Source organism: Branchiostoma belcheri, unplaced genomic scaffold, assembly GCF_001625305.1.
Source record: "Branchiostoma belcheri isolate BF01 breed outbred unplaced genomic scaffold, Haploidv18h27 scaffold1, whole genome shotgun sequence".
NCBI classification, from domain to species: domain Eukaryota; kingdom Metazoa; phylum Chordata; class Leptocardii; order Amphioxiformes; family Branchiostomatidae; genus Branchiostoma; species Branchiostoma belcheri.
This window is the reverse complement of record NW_017802379.1, coordinates 1714689-1737215: the sequence shown is the minus strand read 5'-3', so window position 1 is coordinate 1737215 and position 22527 is coordinate 1714689. Positions and strand designations below refer to the sequence as shown.

The 22527-nt window shown below is 40.4% G+C and overlaps 1 protein-coding gene across 6 annotated transcripts in view; it reads right to left on the bottom strand.

Annotated features, from left to right (window-relative positions):
• Positions 1–6614: 6614 nt before the first annotated feature.
• The window catches only part of LOC109463293 (small G protein signaling modulator 2-like), a 42789-nt gene continuing 26876 nt past the window's right edge, over positions 6615–22527 (bottom strand). Inside the window, exons 5-26 of one of the 6 annotated variants that reach the window (XM_019760043.1) lie at positions 22341–22505; positions 21256–21323; positions 20426–20577; positions 19924–20061; positions 19295–19425; positions 18316–18383; positions 17823–17992; positions 17227–17383; positions 14244–14433; positions 13531–13587; positions 12464–12528; positions 12170–12315; positions 11693–11761; positions 10585–10827; positions 10282–10371; positions 9465–9905; positions 9189–9313; positions 8793–8875; positions 8455–8564; positions 8184–8280; positions 7525–7692; positions 6615–7194 (exon numbers count right to left, since the gene is read on the bottom strand). In XM_019760043.1, the coding sequence (XP_019615602.1) occupies positions 7106–7194; positions 7525–7692; positions 8184–8280; positions 8455–8564; positions 8793–8875; positions 9189–9313; positions 9465–9905; positions 10282–10371; positions 10585–10827; positions 11693–11761; positions 12170–12315; positions 12464–12528; positions 13531–13587; positions 14244–14433; positions 17227–17383; positions 17823–17992; positions 18316–18383; positions 19295–19425; positions 19924–20061; positions 20426–20577; positions 21256–21323; positions 22341–22505 (3022 nt within the window). In that variant the 3' untranslated portion in view covers positions 6615–7105. The remainder of the gene's footprint in view (positions 7195–7524; positions 7693–8183; positions 8281–8454; positions 8565–8792; positions 8876–9188; positions 9314–9464; positions 9906–10281; positions 10372–10584; positions 10828–11692; positions 11762–12169; positions 12316–12463; positions 12529–13530; positions 13588–14243; positions 14434–17226; positions 17384–17822; positions 17993–18315; positions 18384–19294; positions 19426–19923; positions 20062–20425; positions 20578–21255; positions 21324–22340; positions 22506–22527) is intronic. The other 5 variants (XM_019760050.1, XM_019760059.1, XM_019760076.1 and 2 more) reach the window with 5 other exon arrangements.

Below are 22527 nucleotides of genomic sequence, written 5' to 3'. Positions count from 1 at the left end.
TGAAAAACCAGTCGTGCTGCCTCAGGTCGCGTCTCTGTGCTCTGTACCTATCGTAATGTCCTAACAGGTCGGGGTGGGGGGTTCTTCTTCAACTGACAGAGCAAAGGCAGAAGGACTTGTCCATAGGAATGGCCCAAAGTATTATTTCAAATCAGACTGTACCAAATGTTCCAGACCCAAATAGTGCTGCTCTATTGCAAAAGTTAAGGGAGCTACGATGCTGATGAATAAGTGTAGCTGGTGAAAAAAAACTAAGGCAATGAAGGGTTTGCGGGTAACTAAATTTAAAAGGAAAAGAAGTGCTTTGAATTGGACAAGCAAGAGGTTGAACTGAAAACTCCTGGAAGTTAAAATGAATTCCTCTAAATCAAAATGATTGGAAATCAAACACATGAATTCCTGGAATTCCTAGTCAAACATATGAATTCCTGGAAGATACCAAGCCACATGAGTAAACAAACTGAAGTGCAAACCCCTAACCTGTCTGGATGTTCATGATAGGTGCACTGTACAGAGCAGGACCTGACTCCAAGGCACCCTACTGTACATGTACATGTATGCCACCAGAGCTAAACAGCTAAGTATGTGTGACGTGTCCGGGACTACTGTAGCTTCTTTCCAGTGTGCAAGAGACCTGAAAACCCCCCTTATTCTTCGTGCAGTGGGCTGGGTGATGACGAGATCACCATTATGGGCAATATGGCTATGGACTGGTGGACTTAATCTGTAGGGGTGTGCAGGTGGCACCTGGAGGAAAGAAAATGCAGGTCCCATATATAAGCCAGATCATGCAGCTGACTTTGCCCAGACTTCTTTTACTCCAATTGACCCAAACATTTAGGTGGGTTCTGAAAAATATGGATCATATCTTACCTGTGACCGAATAGTGTTTTTGGAATAAGAGCTTTCACAGTTCAGGAAGGAATGTCTAAAACAAGACCCAGTATGAAATTGTCCAAATTTTACATGTCTGTTTACCGATAATTTGAATTTGACAACTCTGCCTACAGTGTAGATAGACCTGCTGTTGTTATATGGGAGAAACTCGTAAAACAGACATAAGTCTATGATACCATCAGGCAAGTGTGCTGTCTGGTGGTGACTGGAGAAGTGGTCTGGGCCTTGCCAGTTGCGTGGTGCAAATGTACAGCGTTCGTTACTATGTGGTGTTGAAATGCAGTCATCTTCGACATTTTGATTTGCGATGCTTCATGGTCGACAGCTGTCAATCAGACAAAGTTAAGGCAATACAGATGTTATAGAACCGAAATAAAGCCTCACCTTATAATGGTGAAGAATTCTTATATAAAATATCTCTGTTTGGATTCAAGTCTTTCCTCAGACCTTTGAATGTTTACTATCTACTGCGTTACTCTTCTACATGTATATGTTAAATTAATATGGAAGCCTCCCACCTTGATTAAGTATTGCCACCAAACTTCCTGAGAAAAAATTTGAAAAAATTCTATTCCATCTCTCTCTTTAAGATGAAAAAACACAATTTGGAAATTGACAGCTGTCTGCCAGAGCATTCAACCCAAAATTATCGCATACAAAAGTTTCCAGGCAGTTCTCGGATAGCGGCAGAAAAGTAAGCGTGTAAATTATTGTTGTTCTATGATGATAAATATATAGGAGATAAATATTACAGGCCAGCGATGAGTTAGCACTGTTATCATGTCGCCCCACACTACCCCGGTAGCCTAGCCTGGGATCTGTCGTATTCCAGCTTCAATCCACTCCTCTGATTGTTCCTTTGCAGAATAGTCGGGCACTTGTCGGTACATACAGACCAGCATTTGGCTTGTGAAGATTCTTGAGAGAGCTCTGTTTGGCTTTAAGTGTTACAGTCAGGCCCAAACATTTGAACGAGGATGGGTGCCAGACTATACTGAGGACAGGCAATCAGAAGAACAGACAGGAGCTAGAATAAGAAGGATGCCAGGCTACTGGTAGCCCACGCAGTGGGGAAATTGTACAAGCACATAGAAAGCTTCCGCTCCAAACTTCTCGACGGTTGAGATATCAATGTCTGATGGCGTACACACAGCTTTTAAATCTTGTTTTACCCCCAAATGATGTAATTGTTGGTGGTCGAAATTTCACCAGAGGCAAATGAATTGGGGGGGATGGTAGGGAGTGAGTTTTTGTGTAAATATGTGTAAATGTAGACGCTCAGCTTCGAAAGCCTTGCAGAGTCTTAAAAGTAGAGACTTCTTAAGATGTATTGGATATATGCCAAGGCCTGCTGACCATAGAGTTTTTCTTCTCCAGTTCTGGGAAGTATATGTATGCTCCAGCTATAAAGAGTATGAATGTATGAAGATAAAAAGCAAAGGGTGCCCTGGTTTCATTGGCTTTCAGTAACACAAGAAATGCCCACAACAGCATATTACAATACATGTAGCCTGAAAATGCAAATTGTTTTATGGAAGTTTGAATGAATGTAGTTCATGTTGAGTTTCCATTTGGAATTCATTGATGGATTAATGTAAACCATCACCAAAAAACACAATCTGTACACACTGCAATACATGGGTAAGAAGTGAGTACCGGTAAAAGCATTCAAGATGAAAAGCCCCAAACTTCCAAATCTGTATTACAACCACTGTTGAACTTATCTGTCAGTTTTGCCAACTAATGAAAACGAACAAACGATGTTTGCTTTAGTCCTAAAGAGTGTATGTATTATATTAAAAGGTCTGCCCTAACCCTTGCTTCTGCAGATGAAGAAAAGTCTCAATATTACTATGTTGACTACATTGATGTAAACTGAAATTGAGTACAGAAATATTTTGGACGTACAGTAATTAGCACGACCCCATGCCCAGATTGTGTGTCAGCGGTTGTTCCATGTTGGCATGTAGTTATAAAGTTGTAGTTTGTGCTGAGGAAAAGACCTGCAGTTGCAATTATTTCTAGAACATAGCCATATTAAACCTATCCGATAGAGAGAGGCTCTGTGTGAACATATTCTGCACTGCTGCTTAGCACACATCCAACTGGCCCTACTCGTACGTCTGAAGAACATGTAACTGTGGACACCCAATGTAGTGCTGTTCTATTTGTGGGAAACTTCCTATTGTCCATATCAGGACTGTTTCCACATGGCAAGTGTTAATGAAAAACATACTTCCAGGACATAATTAAATTAAGCAAGTAAACACCATAAAAGTCCTCCAGATATATTTAGTGTTAATCATTATATTTTGTTTTAAGTCTTAACACATATGTGTTGAGGACTTTGTCCAGCTAGCATGACGCATAAATGAAACCACATCTTATGTTATGTTCACAATTCCATACTTTTTTTCCAACAATTGTGAAGACTTTGAAAAGACGGATAAATGTACCACAGCTGTCAAAATTCCCTGAAAATAGTCCAAACTTGTCTTAAGTCTTGGCTTTGTCCTCTGCATACTGCATGAACGATGAAGCTGTGTAAAAATTTCATTCTTTTAATTTTTGTTAGGAAACTGAAGCAGCAGCAGTACAGAATCTGTAGGTCGGCAAGAGGTGTACTGTTAAAAAGATAAAGAGTATAAGAATAATGTTGTAACTAATTAGAACTGCAATCGTATATGTTTTGTTTTTTATTACCATAACTTGAAGGGGTGGCTAGAGTGTACAAAATTCTTTGTCTTATTGTATTCTAAGGGCGTTGCCTTGTGATACTATATACTGTAGTGTTCTTGCTTTTGTGTACGTACAAAGATAGGTGAGGATGTATTAAAGATAATTAAAGTGAGAAGCTGCAAATATTCAATATGGAAGGATGATTTGTGTATTGTAATTCTGCATAAAGCATTCATTTTATCCACTATGTGTGAGGAAATACGCCCTTTCTGGTGATGCTTCTTTTTCCAAAGACTCTGCAGTTTAGGTTACATAACACACAAAGTCATGTAACACACGCAAACACCTACATTGCCATGTCTATTTTTTGTTCTAGGTTAGTATCTACTTGTTTGTACAAGTTGTATCGAAGTCAACACGTCATAAAGTAGAGCAGGTGAACTTTAATGATTTGTGCTCAATCAAAAAACATCTAATATACTCTGTTGCCTTTTACAATCCTGATTTGCACCCTAAACCTTTATAAACATCACATTAAGGATCTTAAACGTATCATCTTTATCCTAACTACAAGATCAAAAACAAGCAATTACATATAGCAGACACACATTTTACACACTTTCTTCCAAGTTGATTTTTCATTCTTACCTGCTTTTGTCTCCATATACATAATATACAGAAAAACACATTACATTTAACAAATCACAGTCGGGCTTTGACAGTTACCTCAGTATCACATCAAAGCATCTTCTAACTCCATGATGAAAGTGAGTGTCTTTGTTTTTAACAAGCTGAAATAGGCCTAAATTTACAAACACCAGTCCTGTTTCACTATGCAAGCAACTGTGATTTACCACACAATATATATTGTACATGTACGGCACAACACTTGCATGAGGCACAAGAAACATAGGCCTTGCTTAGCTGCTCTTACTGCATGAAAACCATTGACAAGAAGTGATCGGCAGGTTCTATATAAAGTTGGCCACCATTTTCTTAAGTTTGAACAACCTCAGTGTGTTGCTATCCACTACAAATACTGCATTGGTCAAGCATGTTTTCCAAAACCAAGTTGAAGCTTCAAGTATTACATTTCTTACAGAGAAGCCACAGAAAAAACACATTTAAAGATTTTGATCTACATGTACAATCATTTGAGAGTCTGACATGATTATCTCATGAAAGCTTGATACACTTTGCAGAAATTTGTCATCACACACAAAGTACTTAGCTTGGGTTCTACCAGAGTGACTATGTATAGCTACACATTTGTGCTCTACTTCACTAACTAGGCTTTAGTTTCTGCAAGGAGCTTTCACACAAAACTCCATGGATTCTGTCATGAATCATACAATGTCATGTGTTTCTTCTAGTCTAGGCTTTTACATCCATACAAGACTTCTCTCTGAGTCCAAAGAGCCATTTGCTTACACTCCTTATATCTTGTACATCAAAAATATAATTCTTTTCTCCATTTTCCCTGGAAGGTTTAGGAGAGCCTTACTTAGACATTTTGTGTACTGCCTTTTTTACACAAATTTCCTACACCCAGATATACAGAGCTTGCCTCTGTATTGTGCATCCTAACATTCCAACAATTTCATGAAGAATTTTTGCTAGCTTTTCCTCTGCTACTGTAATTCATATAGTCACAATCTCAAGGAGCAATTGTATACTTCACATTAGTTACCCTGGATGCCAAACTAGTATCGGGCCGTTAGCCGTTTTCCTTCGGCAGCCGAGAGCCTTTCGCCCGCCTGCCTAAATTACCGCTACGGGGGAGTTGAGCCCGAGGGGAGTTGGCTGGCCCTAGAAGGCCAGCCAACCTCCCCCCGGGCTAGACTCCCCCGTAGCGGTAATTTACACCAGTGGGCGAAGGGCTTTTGCGGCCCGGACAGCGAGTCTGGATTTCCAGGGTACACATTACATGTAGTATAACATTACTGCAATGAAAGTCGATACAATGGCAACACAAACTTGACACATTCATCAAGTGGTCACATTTACATGTAAATACTGTACAGCACAAAAGAGTAGATGTTTTCCATAAATATAATACATGACTTGAATATTACAATACGCAAAATATACACATTCAATATCATCATTATGATATATTGCACAAGTCCAACACACATAGATATACATGAGGTAAAGTGTACAATGTAAAGTAAACAACACTGATGCACATGTCAATGTTAACTCTGGATGGGTTTACAGACCCCCATATATATAAGGAATACAACATACCATGGTTTGATTTACTAACAGACATCTTCTGTTTAGAGTTTGACAGGTTTCTGATGTTATCATATTGTATTCCTATTTCTAAGCAAAACTCAGATTGATGAGAATCTCAATACACATTTTCCTTAAACTTCACCAAGCAGAAATCTTCAAAATGTAGGTACAGACAATTATTGGTGGAATGTACAGTCAAACCTGAACAATTGACCACCTCTACATAAGGACCACCTGGCCAATGTGCCCACTTTTTGGTGGTCCCTTAGATAACTTTTTTGCATTGACACAAACATTAAGAATCCTGTCTATAGTGACCATCTGTCCACATAGACCAGATCTGACAGGTCTTCTCATGCATGTTTGACTCTACAGTAGTTTCTATTGCAGCTAAAGGCACACAGATGAAGCTGAAACAATATTAAACAGCCTATTTTATCTATGATACCTTCGATGCAACATTACGACCTATGCTGATGGTACCAGTAAGTTGTATATGCATGTACAACAGTTGTCTGTTATATTACTTTGTAAAAGTTTGAAGAATCGCAGGTTTACCTATAATGAAAATGTCATGACATTGTTTCCCAAAAGAGTTACATTCCATAGTTAGAAAGGAGCACATAACTTGCATTTTTTGCAACAATTTACACCAAACAGACAGCTCCAATGCCAAGCAACTTGCCTTTTTGTCATGGTTTAGTATCCACAAAATTTCATCACCAAGAAAACTTTCCAAAAGTTGGACAATATTTGATTGCACATAAACAACTGTTACGGTAATTTGGTCAACTTTCAATCAAGCTTCAGCCAGCAGCAACTTGGAAGGAGTAGAGGCCATATTTGTTAATCTCATGTTGATCAAGAATTGAGCATTGGCTTAAAACATGATCATGCATAATACTATTCACTCAAATGGCACAATGTCTAGTTTTTTTTACGTTATAACATCACTCATCTAGTTGGTATTAACTTCTGTTCATTTTCATGAATGAAATTGTCACTGCAATAAACCCATGTTTGTAGCCCTACCTTGTCACAAAGAAGACATATTGTATGGACTGGTGCCTTTTACTAAAAAAAAGAATTGAGGTGGTGCCAAAGTGAACAGTAATTTTTCCTTTTGTCTCCCTCAATAATCAAGGTTATGGCTTACAACAAAAGCAAACAGTCATTTATGTCATGTATTTCGTGTACAATACGATCATCTTTCCTCCTATGTTGGCAGTCTGTGTTTTGGTGGGTATGAGACTTTGGCTTGTTCCGCAGACCACACAAATTTGAAGTTCTACTTGTTCTCTATAAGACTCTGCAGTTCAAACACCAGTTCTCGTGCCCTCTTCAGAACAGCTTTGGCATCGTGTCTCTCTGCCATTTCTGCACAAGAGAAACAGAAATAAAAATATTAAAAAGTCTGCACTTAAAGACAACCCTGTGAGTTTTAAAAGAAGCAGCTATGTGACAGGAAGTCATGAAATGTCGAATAATGTGTAATCCCATGAATAAAGAACCTTCTTACACAGCACGTCGGCAGAACGTACTGCACCTGCGTGAAACAGTATTTGTTGGATGTTTGATCAACGTTGCATCAGAATTCTGTCTGTTACCGGCAATTTTATGCTACATGCACATGCACAATATGAGTTTTATGTACATATAGTTGCGGTTCTGCTGGTGTGTTTTCTTAAACACAGTTGAAGCACATACCGTTGAAGAACTTGATGATATCAGTGAAGTCCATACTGTTATCCAGGATGATGTCCCTGTAATACTCCACCAGAGCCAGCGCGATGAACAGCACAAAGTGTTCCGAGGCCAGCGGTCGGGCCGTCCAGATGGTCTCCCACACAGAGAACACATCCTCGTACAACAACTCTGTCGGAGACCCACAGAACAGGGTGATCAGAGATACAAATGTAGCAGGCTTCGCCCCTTTGTGCATAATGCTTTGCAGCCATTCTGGTCCCATGGCCATAAATGGCAGCACTGATCATGAGCATCAGTATAGTACAGTACTGGACAGTAGTGCTGCATTGACACTTCACATATATGCACACTGTCTTGGAAGTCACATACACACAAACAGTTTAAAAGCTCTGTATGAAATGTTGAGAACAAGGCAATCAGAGATGGCAGACTTCACTCCCTTATGCGTGATTATACTTCTTTGTGACTCTAAAGGCCTTAAGACACAAAAGTAGCAACAGCATTGAGCATGCATATCATAATGTTGCATGGTGTATACGGAGAATCCCTGAAAGAACACACACATAAAGTTCCTTGTGTGAAGTTATACATGTAGTTCTGTTCTAGTCATTATTATTTGGCTGGAACATCTACCAGAAACTGATGATATTCTACAGTACCTCTCTTGAAGTCCAGCAGGAACCATCTGTAGCAGAAGTAGAAGTGGGTGTAGTCCCCGTTCTGATGCATCAGCTCAAACATCTCAGAGTCCAGAATCTGGGAAATACAGAACACATCTCAATTCTGTAGTACAGCAACAGTTCAAATGTATATTCACAGAGACGTCAACATACAGGAAAAAAATAAACCCATTCCAAAGATCAAGTTTCAAGATTGACAGTATTCGCATGAAACAAACCAGTATAATTATGATTATATACTGAATCCCACCTGTATAAGAGATCTCATGTTGGCAAAGTGTGTGTCCATGGCTCCACCGTGGGGGAAGTTCTGAGACATTCTCTTCATCAGCTGACAGAAACAACTGTAGGTCTTCGCCTCTGTTGGAGGGGAATGACTACTCTTAGATCAGGCTACAAGTGGCCATAGTTACATTGGGCATAGAAGTCTGGACAAAAAACAGTAACTAATCTATTTTTAACAAAGCCTATGGTGAAGAGTTAGCAGCCAACATTTGTAAATAATTACACAATATTTTAAGACTTCAGCTTGTATATAATGTAACAATCAGCACTCCTAAATTTAAGAACCTGATGCAGAAGACTCACCATCATCCAGGATGACCAGTAGAGGTGCTGCCAGGTCACACATCCCCTGTACATACCCCACCTCCATGTGTTCCCAAACATACCTGCCATGGCAAGACACAAAACAACACTCAGTTTCTGTTCCTTAGCTTGATCTATATACAGTCATATAGAGCTAAGGGCTTGACATTGTTATCACCCAAGGTATAATGTATCAGCCTAAGCATGTGCCAAGTACAAAAAATGTATTAACTTGAAGCTTTCAGAATGAAATATAACAAAAATCACAAGAAGACCAACAATACTGGATACCCTTCACTATCTAATACAAAAAGGGCCGAAAACACTGACACAGATCATTGAGCATCATAACACAAACCCAGAAGATTGTAGTGCAATCAGTACAGGTGTACTTACGTGCACATGATGTTCCGTAGTTTCTCCAGGTTGATAGGTGTGAAGTAGGGATAGTTCCTGTCACACCGCGCCACATCCTTGTCTATACGGTGCAGGTTCAGCCCATAGCTGTCCAACAGTTTTGTCTGCATAGGGCATTGATCATAATGGTCAAATACACAGTCCAGTATATCTGCTGTATTTACCTTACAGTGCCAGCAGGAATATTTGACTTGTTCTACAGCAAAGCACAATATCTAGATTTAGTGTGCACTCTTTCTTTGCATGTATACTTACATCATAGTCACATCCCTGTGTGGACTCAGGAGAAGGGTTCCGGTCCATGGGCTCCACCGCCAGTGTTTCCTGCTCGTTCATACACGCTGAGATCTCCTGGTCTCTCTGGTCGTCCTCATCCTCCTCATCCACCGTGGCTTGTCTGTCGATGTTGATCATCTCGTGGCTTCTTCTGATCTTCCTGTTCTCGTTCTCGTCTCCGAGGTCCTTGTCGTTGACGCTCATGCGGCTGGCGTAGTCCACGCTGTCGCGGTCGTACGTGCTGCATGAGCTCCCGATTCCCTCGTCAATTTTGTCCTGACCAGAGCTGACACTCAGACCCTTAGGGAGTTCCACGGCGTGGTTGATGCCTTGTAAGAATTCTGGGCTTTCAGAGGCAGAGTCCACGCTGTCCTTCTTTCTTCGAGACGTCTCGTGATTGCCCTCATCATCTTCAAACACCTGTGGAGGTGATTTGTGAATTTTGAATACAGGAATCTGAATGTTGTTCAATTGAAAACCCTATCTCCCATACTGTTTTGGCACCATGGTAGTTACGTTTTCTAGCCTCACATGCAGTGCCATTTCTTCTGTATTTTACAATACAGTCAATATTCTACAGTAGTCACCATATACAAAGTAAAGAGCTGAACTAGTCCAAAGGGGGAATAGAAAAGTAGACCAGAACACAGATTTTGAAATCTAAAATGAAAAGTTAGAGAAAAAGAGTCTTAGCCAAGATCTCTGCCACCATTTTTGGACCTTCCCTTCACCTTCATGCATAAAAACACCTTCAAAAAGAAAAAATGAAAGAACCAATACGAAAAAGTCAGTTTACCAAAACAACATTGCCACTAATCTCGTAGTAGCTTCCAGCAGCCTTTTGCAGAATTTCATCATCTATTAATGAATCTCTACTGCTTGAATGCTGTAACATTAAACACAATTAGAACAATGCATTTATTATCTTTAAAAATGAAATAAATTATATGTATTTAACATACTCAAAATTTAACATGTACAAAAAATAACAAAAACCGTATTTCCTCTTCCTTTTCCTTTTATGAAAGTGGCCTGCGGGCTGATTTGAACTTCTCACAAAGGTTCAAACAAACAAACAAACAAACAAACGTTTACTTACATCATTACTCATAGTTGAGTCCTGACTGTACAGTTTGTAGGCCTGGCTGTCGATACTGCTTCCTGACGACAGTTTAGCAATACTGGCAGCCTGTGCCTCCTTGTCTCTCTGTCTGATGATGGCCTCCACTGCCATCCAGTCTGACATGATGTTCTCGTACTGCGAATGTGCCAGGTCGTCTTTTCCTTTTCTCTCCTCATCCGTGTCTCCGAAGTTGTAGTGGCCAAGTAGGTACGGCCAAACCTGAAGGAAGAATTTGTGAAATAATCTTTTAGTGGCTGAATAATGGAGAGTATATCAAATTAGCAAGACAGTATCCATTTGCCTGGCAGTTACCATTTGCCACCTGAAGAGTTCGGCTGACAGAAAAGATACAATGTAGCAGTACAAAAAGAAAGTCTGATAGAAATGCCTGAAAACACATAAAAAATAATCTGAAGCCTAAACCTCTGCTTGGAGAGTATTTATTTATTTATTTATTTATGATGATTTACCACATTTGTGGAAGGATTGACATAACAGGTGACTATCACATTTTCAAAGATGTCAAACCTGAGACCAGACTGTAATGTTTGAACCACTCACACCGGGAAGGTCCCCTACTCTTTTCGATAAGTGTGGTGGGTTCTTTAACGTGCATGGGGTGTGGCTCTCCCAAACACGGGACCTCCATTTAACGTCCTATCCGAGGGACGTCCCTAGCCGAAGCTAGGTACTCATTTTCACCTGAGTGAAGTGAGGAAAGTCGTGTTAAGTACCTTTCCCAAGGGTACAACGTCGCGGCGCATGTTCGGACTTGTTCGGGTACGACCCGGAATCGAACCCGGGTCTCCCCGTTTCATAGTCCAGTGATGTACCACTACACCACACGACGCCACGAGTATTGCTGTAACAGGTCAGTGACATTCTTTGCATTTGGATGTGGTGATTGCAAACTGGTGCAGATGCACCCCCTGCTGTTTATCTATAGTACTGCATGATACTGGCCTGTCTGGACTATCCCACGTTTTATGCTATAGACATTAAAGGTCTTAAAACGTGAGGTACATGTATGGTGAGGAGCAGCACTGAGATTTCAGCACCAAGGACAGGTAACACCTCCACTCACCTCTGCCCTGATCTCATGGTCACAGCCTCCAAAGTACACCAGTCTGTAGATCTCTTCTTCATCATTCACCTGGAACATCAGCAAAGTTCTGCATTATATTCACTATCAAAGAATAATAAATTCAGATTAAAATAATAGAGAAATGTTTGCTGGACACAGATAATTAGGCTCAGATTTGAATCCCAAACCTCTAATGCACAGCCAACATGTACCACTGTGTATCCTACTGCATGCTTTACCATTCTGAGATACCAAAATGTATCTTTTTTGTTTGTAACACAGATAGCCAGACTGGGATTTGAACCCTAAACCACTATGACAGCTCATTGCCAGCTTACCTGTCCATCCTTGGGGCATCCAGGCTTCACCACATGCCTCACAATAGCTGTTATTCAAAGTCAAAACCATAGAAAAACGTCATCTCTATCACAATGTGTCTATGGGAATTGAACCCTAAACCACTAGGTCACGGCATACCTGCCCATCCTCGTGCATGCTCCACCACATGTCTCCCGTCAGGCCGAAGGTGGCGTCCATGGGCCGGTCCTGAGACACGATCTTGTTGTGCACCAGTCCTGACAGGTGGGTTCGCACTGTTCTCAGGTGCCGACAGTGAGCCAACCCTGACAACAATAAAAAAATTACAGTTTAAAATTCAAACTTTTGACCCTCACAAAGAAAGTCTCTCTGACCTGGACCACTAGTCACTCAGACAATTCATGTATTTGCTGAACTTCACAAGCAGACTTGAACTAAGTCTGGTTTACTTACATCCATAGAAGGCTCTTGAGATGATCTGTTTTTTCATGGTGTCACACAGCAGCTTCAACGACGTTCTGGAAAGTACAGGAAACATCGATAAGCTGCAGCTACTAGTATCTTAACCTTCTCCATGCTGTGTGTTTAACGCTGCAACTAATGTGGTGGTGTTTCCAGCAGATGTTAGTAGTGTGAGGGTCCACCCCAAGTATTAGGTTTACCGTAATCAATGTTCAGTTCCTGGGTTTACATAGATTTTGTACAATCAGTCATGGAATTGGCAAACATCATTTCAAAAAACCTCAGATCTTTTATATAAGTAACATTTTAATTTCATAAGTAAGATTTTTCATCAAGATATAATGAAGAAAGTTACATTGTAATCTGAGAGGATTTCAGAAAGAATAATCAGTAGATTACGAGTTTGAAAACCAAATGATTTTTGCAGGTTAAGCCAGATCACAATATTTGTACTGGTAATGAACGGTTATGCAAATTAGATTTAGCTAAAGCAATTTTTTTCGGATTGCAAGACAATACATTTGTGTATTTATTCAGCCACTCTCACACACAAGAATTATGGCTGTGATTTCATTTTCATTTACAATTTGTAATGTTGCTTGTTGCTTTTGATATCATGATTAATATGTATCTGTCAGGGTAGAGACTCCAATCTGGTATAATCAGCAATTCTACCAGTAGAGATCCCGATTAGAGTCTTTGTCCACAGAAACTCCTGTTTGGATCTCTACCAGTATATACATGTAGCATGCATGATTCTAGCGGCAGAGGTCCAATGGAGTATCTATTGACAAAGACTCTGATCAGGATCTCTACCTGTGGAATTGGAGTCCAGGATGTGAGCCTGATAAACAAATGTAAAGAAGGGCTGACATTCTGATGTTGACTATATTTCTATTGTCCCAAAAATGTCCCCAAGTGTCCCAGCCAAAATTTTAGTGGCGATTGGACCACATTTAAATTTGAGCCCTGGAGTCTCTACCCTGACATATATAATGCTGCAGAATTACAGTGATGAGGATTGCAAACACTGCAGAGTAAACATGCGATATCGATACCTCAGCCGGGCACTTATGTTCAGGAAATCACCAGGGTCTGAATCTAACGACGATTGTCTGGTGAAAACGGAAGGCTCATCACTGTTACTGTGGACAGGTGCAGGGTTAGGGTGAGTGCAGCAGGTGTGAATGTGCTAGGGCTGTTCCAGTTAAGAACTTTGCGGAGCCAGACAGCAAAAAGACAAAAATGTAAACTAATTATTACTACATAGCCTGGGTACCATCTGGATTTTTTCAAGCATTGCAGAGCGAAAATCCAAATGGCACCCAGTTTAATTACTACATACTATTAGACAGTGAATTTTGTTAGAAAAAAAGTGAATTAATTTCAGATACATGTACAAGACAGATGTGTGTTTGACAGCTCCCCTACATTCTTAAGTGGAATATCCCTTGGTGTGAGTGGTTGTACAGTAAAACTCCTTTGGATTCATAAATTTTCAGGTAAAAGGTATTAAAGAGAACATTAGATATGTTATTTTAGAATGAAGCAATATTGACTTCTGCTCTTTTGATATGCTGACCCTCACTTATGTATTATGTAGTACGCTAACTATACTTTCATATGATTACTTGTTTTACATCTATTATCCTTTGATTTACATGTATACTGGATGGTTTTACTCCATGTTTTTCTTTTTCATTGATATTTTGACTAAACTTTTAAAGTGAAAAAAAAGATTGAAGTGATTACATGGTAAACCCTTCCCCACCTGGAAGGAGAGCCTGTACTGTTTAACCCCTCCGAGTCTGTGGACTGTCTGCGTGGAGCGTAGACCTGTGCAGTGGTGGGCTGGTACGGCGGGGACATCTGTGAGCTGCCTGAGGACGTCCGTCTCACCAGCGGTTTGGACGACCAGGACAGCGGCCGCGTGAACTTTGGGTCCATCAGGTCAATGGAAACTGCGGAGTGAAAAATGGAGATACACAGATATTATACAGATCTATCTCATTTAAATTGAAATTATTGACAGCTGAGCTCAATAAGTTAACTCCATATTTTCTAATTTTCCAGTTTTTATTGTAAATGTCAGCACGATTCAGTGACTGGAAAAGTCAGCAAAATGGCATGTGAATGAGGTTTGAAAGTTTCAAAGAAAGCAAACCTTACATGCCTGGGTAAAATACTAGCAAGAAGTTTAATACATGATCATAAGCAAGATGTACAGCAACAATGATCTAGCTATTTTACTCTAAGCTGGAACTAGACCTATAAGATGAGAGTCTACATCCTTGATCATGAGCAAGAAATTATGAAGATAGCTGCATGTGATGAACTGGCTATTTTGCTCTGGGAGGCAAGCAGACCTACATGTACCTATAAGAGGAAAGATTCTAAATGCAATGTACACTGTCAGGTAACATGCGTTAGTTAGAACAGCTATCGAACTATTAGGATCATTTTGATACCAAAAAAATATGGCCCTGCGTGCAGCAGATATCAGGAGGTTAGTATCACTGTGTTTGTTAGTAGATCATCTAAAACTATAGAAAGAAGACAACATTTCCACAAGGACCTGTGAAGAAATGACCCATCACCATCAGTACAGTGCTTTCCTACTGTAGCTACATGGATGTCACTCTACCATTATCATAAAGCAAGGGCAAAGCAGTCATTCATTCATTCATTAATTCTCATCACAAGCACACAAAGTCAATAGAAACAATTACCTTCTCCCTAAAATTTGGAAAAGTGGGCAAGTAACACTGACCAAAAGTGAGACTATACCAAGAATAAAGTAAGAACATGGTCTCAAACTATAGACTATTGTATAGGCTATATGATATTATGTTAGGTAACATTTTCCCCTACTTAGATAACACATGGACTGACCCTCATTCTTCACAGGGTTACCCTTTTTAGCTGGAGTGTCCTTATCAACTGTAAAACAACAAAAAGAGCACACAGACAAAATAAAGTTAACATGAAGCAAAGTAAAAATGATTAAGTTAACAAAAAACAATGCAAATGATTAGAAGAGACTATTATCTACATGTACATTAATCATCTAAACCAAAACTCACAAAACACTCATAGCTTACCTTACACAAAACTGTGGCCTCACATACTCTATATTCAGTTGCAAGCAGCTAGACTTAGTATACTAGTTTTGCATGCAGACTAGAAGGAGCACTAAATGAACATGGCTTTAAGGTGAGAATCAGTTAGTACTGCACCCATTTTCAGTGCCACATACTACTTTCTTTACCTTGTACCCTGTGGCTGGTTAGCACATCAAGTGTTCGGCTAGCAAGAACGTTTAGCAGGCCAGGAAATCGTCTTGGGTACAACCCAAGTCTTAGAACATAGTGAACAAAATTGCTGTTGGCTTGTGAGGATTCAAGCAATTCAGAGGGTGCTGGAAAATACAATATGAAATCCGTTCACCAGGTTAGTATAGTAGTTATTAGGGAACCACAATTTTCAGTTTTAGTAAAGCATTAGTGATAAAAGCATTAGTTCTGCACCTGAAAAATGCCCGTCCTCCAAACCTTGAAAGAGCATCTGAAGTCAGAACCAAGAAAAGAGCAGTGAAAGTTATCAGATTCACCTGTAAGTTTTCAGAATCACCTGTAAGAGTATGCGCAGAGTCAGTACATATTGCAACAACATGCTGGGCTCAGACACTGACAGACAGGCAGTGACAAAACTTGGTTTGTTTAATTTCTGAATCTGCAATTCACTCTCACCTATCCTTGGCACTCAACACCTTCCACTCACCACAAATATATGAAAAATTTTATTATGTTTAATTTGTATTTTTTACTTTTTCTCAGTGGATAACTGCCACAAAAGGTCTCAAACACCTTTCCCTCATTACCTCATTGAAAAGCTGCCAGTAGGCCAAATTGATTAGTTTATGTGCATAAAAAAGGCTCAAAGAAACAAACAAAATACAATCTGTCAGTCAATGTCTGATTGCCAGCTGCAGAGAGAAAATGTTTTCCACGCACAAACTTCGGTGCTGATGGTGTACTGTACAGGCTCCTCCTGGATAGGCTCAAACTGGTACACCAGATACACCCCCTCACACGACGGCAGGAGGGTGGGGCGGCTCAGGGGGTAGGGGCGGGGGAGGGGGGGTCTTTTCTGCCTCCTCTTCATGTGGGGTCTCCTTGGGTGCACCAGGATGGAAGCATTGGATTCTGGGAAGGAATGTTTGCATCACAAAATAGAAACAAAGATTGGATTTGACTGATTTGATAAGTGAATAACTACAGCAAGCTATACATAACAAATACTATCATTTTATAATGTTAAAAATTACAATTATGGTTCTAAACACCAGTTATTAACTACTTAATAGACCTATCACTGGTGTATAACATCATCTGCACATAGGCAAAGCTATCTTTGCTGTTAATGCTATTCACAAACAGGCCTGTCCTTAGTACTGAAAGCCATCCACACACAGGCAAACACACCTGTCCTTGGTACTGAAAGCCATCCACACACAGGCAAACACACCTGTCCTTGGTACTGAAAGCCATCCACACACAAACACACCTGTCCTTGGTACTGAAAGCCACCCACACACAGGCAAACACACCTGTCCTTGGTACTGAAAGCCATCCATACACAAACATACCTGTCCTTGGTACTGAAATCCACATAAAGCAAACTGAGGACTATCAGTTTGTTTTTGTTTGCCTCTACCCTTGTGGCTTACAGTACCACTTTCTAATGCAGCTTACCTTCAGGTTTGTAAGCTGTGAGAATTCTGAAGACATAATCTGTGGCCTCCTCTTCTGTGGTGCTCTCCCCTCCCTCCCCCTCCTTACTGTCAGCTTTGTGGATCGTCACCTGTCTGGTGCTTGCTGCCCCTCTTTTCCGCAGCCTAGGAAACACCTGCTTGGGATGGAGGGCAGAAAGGGATCGGGATATTCAGTTAATTCTGCAGGAAAGTTAGGGGGATGGATGTCAGGGTGCAAGTGCAAAAATTTCTTTAGGTTTTTAAACATGACCATATTTAGCCTTCTCCCTGCTGCCTAACCCTATAACCAATAGCCAAGTAGCTATGTCAGTGTGCAAAGTGTTAGACAACTGGCAAGCACTTTAGGATAGTGTGTTTTCAAATTGTTATATATCAATTTTTTTTCAAAATCTTCAACAAATTTTTCTAAAAAAATACAAACATGTTTTGTTTGTTGATACAACAAATTTTTAAACACTGTAATCATATTCATATTTTTCTAATCCTAATACGATATGGTGGTAGTACCTGATTTTCTAGATTTTTAGAAACAACCAACGAACAGTATTATAGATAGATCAATAACAAATATGATACCTTTCCCTTGCCGCGCTGTGACCAGAGCGGTGGGTCCAGCTGGCCGTGGGGAAGCAGCCCGTTCTCCAGACAGGACAGGAACGCCAGCAGGTGGCCGCCCTTCGGGAAGTGGATGGGGGGTCTCTGGACCCCGTCCTGTCCCACCAGCACTATAGTTCCACCACTGTCCGCTGTGGAGACACAATCTATATATTAGACTAGAAAGGTAACATTTACAAAGCAAATGCATAATGTTTACCTTTACGTGGTTTAAGTCAAAGATAAAGTCAAAGTCTAGCATAACAAATTTTAGCTATCTCTATTCTTATTTGAACACATTTATATATATGGTAGCCAGCCCTTCCAACTCTGCCCTGCAACTTGCTACATAACTTAACCCGACACCACGGGGTATCTGCTACAGCACCAGTCACCATGGTGACAGTCATCTGGTCCAGTCTAGTTTTAGAGTAGACCATTACTGGCAGTAAATGTATATAAGAAGCCAACTCACGTTGTTGATGACAATGTAGGTATACCACCTCATCTAAGTTGATGTTAACTGCATAATCCCAGTAGATGCTGCAACATAAAGGGAAAATATCAAGCCATGAAAGAAAACAACACACAAAGGAGGGGTATAGTACATATACAGTAACTGCAGGTCCTATATCAAGCACTCACTCACTGTATATTTAACATAACACAATAATTGTACAACAATGTCAGACATCAACTTAAATATCATTTGCTATCTAAAAGGAAAGTAGCTAATTTAAAAGCTTTTTTTCAGTTAGCTAAACCAAAAGAGTGGAAAGTTTGTTTATTAGGCAGTGACCCAAGGAAACAGTGCTACTCACTCTCCGTCATGTTTTGTTACAGGGGAGCTCGGCTCACTAGGACATGCAAGGGTGCTGGGTATTGTGCTGGTTGGAAGGGAGAGGGGAGCATTTCATAAACACATGCAAAACACAAAGAACAGGGAAGGAAAACAAGGTGAGAGAAACTGGTAAGTACACCGCTTGTTAGTAAAACATGCAAAAGAAAAGTGCATCTAACAACTCATGTCCAAGCAGGTTAGTGTCTTTTATTTCATTTTCATTTATCATTATCATTATCCACTGCCTCCAAGAAAGAAGTCAAACCCCTCAGTAATGTAGTATTTTTTTAGAAACTGTTAGTTACACCTGGTCCAGATAGATGTATAGACTAGACATGTTTAACACCTTGCATTCTGTGTGTTTACGCTCCAAGCTGAGGTTTAAACTTACTAATACTTAAAATTACTTTGACGTTTTTAGGAATTTTTACTGGGCTTTCTTGCTGGCTGGTGAAAAAAGAAAGTACAATAAAATGTCTTTAAACATGTCAAAACTAAGCCCAATCCTAAACCTCTGCTTGGAGAGTAAAACTTAGTGCTGTTATCCTCCAGGCATGAGCCAAAACAATGAATGTTCATCTTATTTTTCTACCTCCCCCCATCCCGTCCTAACCTTCTGTCTGCGTCACCCTCTGTGCTGTCTATACTGCCGTTCATGAGCTGGTTGGGTGTCCACTTGATGGTGAGGTTGTCGGCTGTCTGGTGCAGGGAGAGGTAGCCTGGCACGGGCTCCATGTCTTCCTTCTAGGTGAGAGCAGCAGAGATCAGAGTCAGGGGGAGGGAATGTTGTCAGGAGATGTCATTTAACATATTTTAGGACAATATCTGAAAAAATACCTATTACAGCAAGTATTATAGTAAACACTAGAAATTAAACTGTTGACGATAAAAGCATTCCCACATTACGATGATGGTACTATGATAAGTCTTTGTAAGATAGATGGTGCTCTGGACTCCCAGGCATGGGAAGAGGAAGCCAGAAAGACCAGTAGCAACCTACATTGACATACTCAAGAGGGACACAGGCTTGAGGTTGACAACATAAACCAGGCAATGAAGAGCAGAGACATATGGGCAGAAACACAACTCGAGATAGAGTGTGGACTTAACATAAGCAAAGAATGAAGCAAGTAAGCAAGGAAGAATCTTAGTCTCATAGTAATGTTTTATTAATAGCAATAGCATTGCCATACTTTGTACCTTGTAGAATTGTTGTGAGGTAAAGTTTATAGCAACACTTACGGGCTGCACCAGGACGTTGTTCTTGCCGTACAGGAGAGTAGTTCTGGAGTTTTGGTGCAGGGATTCCACATAGTCTCTGGGAGACACCGGCAGCCGGCTGGCAAAGTCGTCCGGTCCGCCTGAACCCATCCGAATTATCTGAGTGTGTGTAACGCCAGAGAAAGAGGAAAAAGACAAGACAAAATCAAGGTTGACTCTGACTCTAAGCAATCGAACCCACGTCGTACGTCACAACCAAACACACAACCACTAGGCCAAAAGGTCCAGGAACCATTGGGCTGGTCAGTAGGTGATACATACAACTTGTTGTTATACCTTGGTACCCACAGTTTCAGAAAACGATTAACCAGATTCAAGTTTCCTGTCATCTTGACCACTTGCTGAATATTTGTTAAGAATTTCTGAGAACCAAAACATAAATTGGTTATAATGGCCTAATTTAGACTACAGTAACTAATATAATAGTATATGAATAAATGTTTCGCATGTTCATGTTTCTCACCTTGAGATGAGGTCTTCTGTTGGGGGAGGGGGGCCCGTTGAGGTTGGCTTGGTTGGGTATTCTGTGTCTCTGGACCAGCTCGTCTGCAGTGGGGTCTGTCCAGTAGTGATCCGGGGTCTTCACTTTGGAGAAGTCAAGAGCACAGGGGCCAACTACAGGGCACAAGTTATATATGACCTCTATTAACATCTATTCATTGGGTTATTAATGCACTGCCTGGCAATATCTTCATCTTCATCTTTGCAAGGGCTGTAAGATGTTATACAAGCCCTGGCTACACCCCCATATAGCCCCTGTTGGGGAACTTTAGGGGGGGGGGGAGGCCTTGGTCTAAGGCAGGCAGGCCTCCAGCCTGGCCCGGAAGGACTCAACGGTGGGAGCCATGATTACCGGGCCAGGCAAGGCATTCCATTGTGGGATCGTGCAGGGGAAGAGGGAATATTTATTGTCATCTGTATGTGCGTGTATGGGTTGGTATTTTTTTTCAACACAACATAGACTTATTATAGAGTCTGATGTGATGTCATCCTTAGATATGCAAATATGACCTTAAATATAAGACGTTCTGCCAAAGTGCTATGCACAATACATTTAATTTACCGGTTTCTGCAGGGGCAATACATTCTAAAGAATGAGCACAGAATGTAATTTAGACTACTGAGGTCAATGAGCCTACAAAGTCATGTGGTATAAATTTTCTGACTGACCAGTATAGATAAAGATACACAAGAAGACTAGTCCTCAAGCACATCACAACATTATCCAAATTTATGAACAACTATATTAAGAGAAATCTGGATTGATACAAAACTCTTATAGTAAAGACTCACCAAGTAAAGATGCTAAGATGGTTCCTTCCACAGGGTCTGCTAGTAACGCATTACTTTCATAGTATTTACTGCAACAAGAGAAAACAGCTTTGTCAATCAATCAATCAATCAATCAATCAGTCAGTCAACTAGCATAATATAAAACTATTTTCAATCAACTACTTTTATCAAACGTATTCTCAGATGCAACATTTTATACGTCTTTTTGAATGTAGCTGAAATACTAACTTCCAGAATCTGATGCAGAATCAATGGCTGGACTTTGCAACCTGAATTTATCACCAAGAGCCCCAAATATATCCAAAAACTTATTTCACACCCTGAAGCAATGAATAAAGCCACAGTAATAGCATATGATACCACTTTGACTTTTTTATCACCCAATATCGTATATACTTTGAGATGTATTAGATTTTATATGTCACTTTTACAGGATAATCTAGACTGTTGGTGGCAGGTCTTTTCATTACTGCTAACACGGCATGCAATATAAGTGTAGGTACGTGCAACCGTAAAATGTCTGGATTAAGGCTATCTATAACATGTTTTCATGGCCTTCTAAATAAGAGGGTCTTTTCAACCTGACCATCTTAATGTGCACTTTAGGCATGAGTTATTGCAAGGTGTTTCTTTTATAGCCATAGCTTAACGTGGAGTATATGACTTTTGCAAGCTGATTTCATTTTGGCCAACTTAACGGCCAACAATTTGTATGATCTAGGGACAGACCAAGCTATTAAAGACATTATTTGTTGCTCTCCAGGCATTGCTGCATATTTGGAAAAATTTACTTCCCGTTTCAAGCAACAAAACTGCATTTCATCTTAGGTATTCAGTAACATGTATTCAGTGACAAGGTGGTCCTGTGGCTAGAGTTATTGGCTTAGAATCTAATTTTAAAAGGTTCTGGGTGTGCACGCTCCACTGTTGTGCCCATGGGAATGGCACTTTACACCAGGTATTTCTTCACTTGGCTCAACTAAAAATGAGTGCTGGTTAGAGGCAACCACACAATAGGACTTAAAGCTGGAGGCCCTATGTTTGAGGAGAACCACCTCACTGTATAAACAGCTAAAACAATGTACCTGCTATTTTCAGTCAGGTATTCGACAATCCTGGCCAGTACTTTGGTGTACAGTGCCATGCGGGACCAGAGGTACTTGTTCTGGGCCTGTGCGCTTCCCGTGAAGCTGTTCTGTCTCTTCAGTAGTTCGTTCCCGATGTTTGTGATCCCCAGGTTGGCTAGTCTCCTGCGAAAAGAGAAGATTGAGA